Below are 6,813 nucleotides of genomic sequence, written 5' to 3' on the forward strand. Positions count from 1 at the left end.
CCCACGTTGCGGACCTGAAGCATATTTTTTACGCTTCTCCCTGGCGGGAAAATCGCATGCGGATATTACATGCGGTTTTCCCGCCAGGTAGAAGCGTTTGTGAGGCGTCTTTGCATGCATTTCCGCATGCGGGTTATCAAGCACTTCTCCAAGCATCACTTGGAAAAGTGCTTGACAACTTGTTCAGAATGGTAAAAAATAAAAAAATAAACTTTATACTCACCTTCTGATGCATTCTCTGCCCCGTCCGGAGGCTTGAGCGGCTCACGCTGTTGTGTGCAGGACCTGCGGTGACGTCATTGAGTCATGTGGTGGGTCACATGACTCAATGACGTGGCAGGTCCTTCAGACAACAGCGCGACGGAGGGAAAACATCAGAAGATAAGTATAAACTTTATTTTATTCTTTTTTTTACAGGTTCTTTGGTACCCAGGTCTGGATGAGAGTCTCCTCTCATCCAGACTTGGGTACCATCCGCACATTGATTCCGCTGCGCTTCCGCAAAATTAATGAACATGCTGCGGATTTTTGACCGCAGCATATACGCTGCGGAAAAATCCGCAGCATGGGCATTGACATTGCGGAATGCCATTGGGGACCATGGGGTGCGGATATACATGCGTTTTTCAAGCGTTTACGCTGCGGAAATTCCGCAGCATATACGCTTGAAAAATGCTACGTGGGCACACAGCCTTAAGGCTCAGCTACGCCAAACGTTGTTATCTAGCACCATCATCTGGCAGTTGGTGGTAATTACAGCATCTTTTCATTTTCTTTTACTGCATATTCAAAGTATAAGCTTTACAGGTCTGATGTGGTCTTATCTTATTGTGTTTGCATTCAACGTTTTGCAATTTCCTTAATAAAGTTGTAGTTTTGAATGACATCATCATTTACCAAACAATGTGTGAAAAACAGCAGATAAATTACAACTGGGGCAGAATGGCAGACCTCCTTCTCCTCACTCCACAATTCCACCATTATTTTTTGGGGTTTTGTTTTTACAGTGTTCATTGTACGGTAAACAGTGTGATCCTCCAGGTCAGTACGATTACAGCGACACCAAATTATATAGGTTTATATATATATATATATATTTTTTAGTGGTGATAGAACAACTCAGAAATGTATAAAAAAAATGTGTTTCACCATTTTCTGAGAACAGCAACTTTATTGTCCCGCGCCTGGAGCGGTGCGCCCTAAATGCTGCTGTCACAGGCAGATATGGCTGTATAACACCCATACATCCCACCCCATAAAAAAACACAAATGTACTAAAAATAGCATTGTTTTCTGTATATCTTGCCCATTTTAGTCTATACGTCTGGCAAGACGCACAGTGTGACCAGCGTCTTGCTCAGCACCACAGTATTGACTATAGAACCTCCTCCACCGGCACAGCCTGGAGTCTGACTCCTCCCATACACGTGACCAAGTCACATGATAATGACATCATCATACAAAGTCTTTTCGCTCACGGCCAATCACAGCGCACGACTAACTGACCAATCACACGGCAGAAGGCTGCCGAGCCAATCACAGGCGTCTGACGAAGTCCAATCAGAAGGAGCGTAACAATGAAGCAGGAAGTAGCTCGCACATGGGGCTCAGCGGGCGCGGTGGTCGCGGCTTCTCGCTGCTTGTTCACATGGAGCGGTCGTTCAGTATTCTGCCGTGAGCTGCTCCCATCCCTGTACTGACGGTCATCATTCGTGTCTGGGGAACCTTCTGTGAACTGGGTTTCCTTTTAGTAGGAATTAAAGGGATCTTCCAGGTGAAATGAGGACGTGTATCCTGCTGCACCTGTAAGGTCAGTGTCCGTTATCACTGTGTCCACGCAATGTTGGGTTTTCTGTTGGCCTTTTTGGTTATGCTGAATTTTGACTAACACTATATATATATATATATATATATATATATATATATATATATATATATATATAAAGTAAACTCAGAAAATAATATATCAATTCCGAATTGATCCATTTTTAATTTACTTTTTTCAACTTTTATTTTTTAGCCCGCACTTAAACTTGCGATTTGCTTGGTCATATACCTGTGCTATATATATATATAAATTAGTACAGACCAAAAGTTTGGACACACCTTCTCATTTAAAGATTTTTCTGTATTTTCATGACTTTGAAAATTGTACATTCACACTGAAGGCATCAAAACTATGAATTAACACATGTGGAATTATATACTTAACAAAAAAGTGTGAAACAACTGAAAATATGTCTTATATTCTAGGTTCTTCAAAGTAGCCACCTTTTGCTTTGATGACTGCTTTGCACACTCTTGGCATTCTCTTGATGAGCTTCAAGAGGTAGTCACCGGAAATGGTTTTCACTTCACAGGTGTGCCCTGTCAGGTTTAATAAGTGGGATTTCTTGCCTTATAAATGGGGTTGGGACCATCAGTTGTGTTGTGCAGAAGTCTGGTGGATACACAGCTGATAGTCCTACTGAATAGACTGTTAGAATTTGTATTATGGCAAGAAAAAAGCAGCTAAGTAAAGAAAAACGAGTGGCCATCATTACTTTAAGAAATTAAGGTCAGTGATTCCGAAAAATTGGGCAAACTTTGAAAGTGTCCCCAAGTGCAGTTGCAAAAACCATCAAGCGCTACAAAGAAACTGGCTCACATGAGGACCGCCCCAGGAAAGGAAGACCAAGAGTCACCTCTGCTTCTGAGGATAAGTTTATCAGAGTCACCAGCCTCAGAAATCGCAGGTTAACAGCAGCTCAGATTAGAGACCAGGTCAATGCCACACAGAGTACTAGCAGCAGACACATCTCTACAACAACTGTTAAGAGGAGACTTTGTGCAGCAGGCCTTCATGGTAAAATAGCTGCTAGGAAACCACTGCTAAGGACAGGCAACAAGCAGAAGAGACTTGTTTGGGCTAAAGAACACAAGGAATGGACATTAGACCAGTGGAAATCTGTGCTTTGGTCTGATGAGTCCATATTTGAGATCTTTGGTTCCAGCCACCGTGTCTTTGTGCGACGCAGAAAAGGTGAACGGATGGACTCTACATGCCTGGTTCCCACCGTGAAGCATGGAGGAGGAGGTGTGATGGTGTGGGGGTGCTTTGCTGGTGACACTGTTGGGGATTTATTCAAAATTGAAGGCATACTGAACCAGCATGGCTACCACAGCATCTTACAGCGGCATGCTATTCCATCCGGTTTGCGTTTAGTTGGACCATCATTTATTTTTCAACAGGACAATGACCCCAAACACACCTCAAGGCTGTGTAAGGGGTATTTGACCAAGAAGGAGAGTGATGGGGTGCTACACCAGATGACCTGGCCTCCACAGTCACCAGACCTGAACCCAATCAAGATTGTTTGGGGTGAGCTGGACCGCAGAGTGAAGGCAAAAGGGCCAACAAGTGCTAAGCATCTCTGGGAACTCCTTCAAGATTGTTGGAAGACCATTTCCGGTGACTACCTCTTGAAGCTCATCAAGAGAATGTCAAGAGTGTGCAAAGCAGTCATCAAAGCAAAAGGTGGCTACTTTGAAGAACCTAGAATATAAGACATATTTTCAGTTGTTTCACACTTTTTTGTTAAGTATATAATTCCACATGTGTTAATTCATAGTTTTGATGCCTTCAGTGTGAATGTACAATTTTCATAGTCATGAAAATGCAGAAAAATCTTAAAATGAGGTGTGTCCAAACTTTTGGTCTACTGTATATCACACAGATCCAAGTGTTTTTTCAAAATAGGATGATGATGAAGTAAAATACCTGCCAGTCCCACAGTGTCCGCAGAGATCCAATGCGCGTTTCACCGATGGCTTTGACGAGGATGTTCGTTGTTCCTTGGGTATTTTTTCCTAGTTGTATTTTTCAGTTGTTTTACTCTTATGCTTTAATAAATGATATCTTTTATATTACACTGACTATGTGCCAGTCCTAAATGGGTTAAACTCAGATCTTGTGTTTGTCATCGGCATTTTTTTAAATGAATAATTTCTGTATTTTATTATTTTTCACATATTCCTTTTTTTTATTGTTTTAGACAGAAACGCCATCTCCCCCGACCATGGCCATGAAAATGTTAATTCACATAACTGGGAATTTTGTGACTTGTTCGAGAAGTGCAAGGAATGTTAAAGCTGCGGTGGCGAGCTGCGCCCTCCCCGTACATGGCGTACCACGGGCGCGGTTCTGCTCACAGCAACTTTCACATGATGAAGCAAAAGTACCGCTTGAAAACCTGGACCTGGTGACCAGTCTGGAGAACATGGGGGTCGACATGACGCGGGTCAGAAAGCGCCATTCTGTCCTCCTGAAGAAGACCACTACACACGAGCAAAATCTCACACGTTTCCTCACCGACAAAGGTGCAGATACCAAGATGGTGGCGAGTATCATCTCCAGGTACCCACAGGCGATAACCCGAGATTTAGAAGTCTTAGAGAAGATGTGGAACGTTTGGAAAGGGATTTTGGATTCGGACTTGACCATCCTGAGTGTGGCGCAGCGTTCCCCGGAGTCTTTCTTCCGAACATCTAATACCGGGAACTTGGCCAAAAATATTCGCTACCTCCAGTCCCTCGGAATCCCGCCCAAAGTCCTGAGCCAGCTGATGGTCAAGTCGCCCAGAACTTTTGCAAACAGCGTTGACCTCAACAAGCAGAATGTGGAGTATCTGCTAGGACTCTGCACCAGGTTAGGTGGGAAAGATCCGCGGGATTTTGTCCGGGAACTGATTTCTAGAAATATCTATATTTTAACTAAAAGTACAAGTCGCATCCAAAACAATATCGAGAAGATAAAGTCCCTGATGAAACTGGACGACCGCGCGCTGCTGCTCTGGATCCAGGGCGACGGTTCGCCCATCGTCAACCTCAGCTACACCTACTTCGAAAACAACTATAGAAATGCACAGGCGATACTGCTGTCCTTGGGGTGTACGGAGGCGGAGATAGCGCTCTATATCTTTACGTGTCCCAAATTACTGCTCGTGACGCCCACCATATTTGCCAATAAGATCAAGCTCCTGATGGGGTGTGGGGTCGACGTGAAGGAAATTCTAAACAACCCGAATATTCTGGCTTTTCATATTAACAACCTAAAATCTAGAATTAAGCAACTGAAAGACTCCGGTTACGACTTCCGGTCCTCCGGCCTCAGCGTTCTCCTGCTAGGGCAGGCAAAGTTTAGTTCCAAGTTGGAAAGACTTCGCAATTCGGGGGTCCTGGAGGAGGGTGATGGGAAATAATGAGGGGGATTTACTTTATATGTTTTATTTTCATATCATGAATTAAATATTTGCACTTGTCATATTTTATAGTACACCGTGACTCCTCCAGCAGAATAGTGAGTGCAGCTCTGGAGTATAATACAGGATGGAATGGATTCATTCTCTATGGGGCTGCTGAAGACAGATGAGGGCTGTACGGTTTATCTGGGAGGGAACACCAATTAATCACTGGCTCGGTGCCGGTTTCGTCTGTGTGAGACCACTCAATGCAGGTAATTGGCTGCAGCGGTAACATTTGATCTCTGCTGCAAAATAAACAGACTGGAAGGGAAATCAACAGTAACAGAGATATTGCTGAATTGTACAAATTACCGTGGCCTGTGAAGACTCCATTGGTGCGGTGCTCAGATACAGACTGTATGGGTCGTAGTGAGAACACTGCTCAGTCAGGTACATGGGTGGTCATTCAGATTTGCTGTTTGGGGGGGTGGGGGGAGTGGATTCAGCTGTCAGGTCTGCGTGGAAAAAGGGGGTTGTACCGAGTGGGCAGCAGGGTAGTTTAGCGTTTTGCAGTGTTGGGGTCCTGGGTTCAGAACCAGCCAAGGACCTGTTTCATGGAGTTTGTTTGCTCTCCCCATGTTTAGGTGGGTGTCTTACTTGTTCCAATTTTTTTTTTTCTCCCAGGCTTCCATAATCTGCTGATGGGTTAAATTGGATTAACCCTTTCAGGACCCAGTGATTTATTATTTTTTTTTTTTTTACTTTTATTTTTTTCCAAGAGCCATAACTTTTGTATTTTTCCAGCATCACCACTATATGAAGGCTGTAGTTTTTTTTTTTTTTGCAGGACAAGTTGTAGATTTGAATATCATTTAATTTTTACCGTACAATGTACTGGAAAAACAGGAAAAAATCCAAGTAGGATGAAATGATGAGAAAAAGGAAAAAAATTGATTCCTCCATTGTTTTTTGGGTTTTGCTCTTTTCTTTTTTTCTGCTGTAAAAATGACTGAACATAATTTCCCATGTCAGTACGATTACGGTGATGCCAAAATTATAACATTTTCTCTTATAGTTTGGTTATATTGAAAAAAAATTCTGAACTTTGCGATCTTTCCGTCTTGTTCTTTCGCTTGTTGAGTTGTAGTTTTATTTAATACCAATTTGCAGCAGATATAATGTTTTAATTGTGTTTTCCCCTCACCCATGACAGCACCATATGAGAGACAGTAGGATCCACCCCTATTACCGGACAGGAAGCCCTGAGCACAAAATAAAAAGGCAACTCCCACTTCCTCCTTCAATGTGATTTCTTGTCCTCAAGGATGTCGAAGCCTGGAGCAGCCGTGAATCATGGAACACCAGTGAAGCATGGCTTGTATATTCAGCCTCATGGCTTGCGCGATGAGCCGCGCGGCTGGGCCTCGTGGCTTGCGCGATGAGCCGCGCGGCTGGGCCTCGTGGCTTGCGCGATGAGCCGCGCGGCTGGGCCTCGTGGCTTGCGCGATGAGCCGCGCGGCTGGGCCTCGTGGCTTGCGCGTTGAGCCGCGCAGCTGGGCCTCGTGGCTTGCGCGTTGAGCCGCGCGGCTGG

At 44.1% G+C, this 6,813-nt stretch overlaps 1 protein-coding gene across 1 annotated transcript; it reads left to right on the top strand.

The window, feature by feature from the left end:
* The first annotated feature begins 1,540 nt into the window (after nucleotides 1-1,540).
* On the top strand, nucleotides 1,541-6,513 carry MTERF1 (mitochondrial transcription termination factor 1). Its single transcript, XM_073676485.1, has 2 exons — nucleotides 1,541-1,810; nucleotides 4,035-6,513. The coding sequence occupies exon 2, from the start codon at nucleotides 4,059-4,061 to the stop codon at nucleotides 5,238-5,240; it is 1,182 nt and encodes a 393-aa protein (XP_073532586.1). The 5' UTR covers nucleotides 1,541-1,810; nucleotides 4,035-4,058; the 3' UTR covers nucleotides 5,241-6,513.
* Nucleotides 6,514-6,813: the final 300 nt, after the last annotated feature.

The sequence above is a fragment of the Phyllobates terribilis genome, unplaced genomic scaffold (assembly GCF_046119375.1).
Source record: "Phyllobates terribilis strain yellow unplaced genomic scaffold, ASM4611937v1 Scaffold_4__5_contigs__length_816908805, whole genome shotgun sequence".
Classification (NCBI taxonomy): Eukaryota; Metazoa; Chordata; class Amphibia; order Anura; family Dendrobatidae; genus Phyllobates; species Phyllobates terribilis.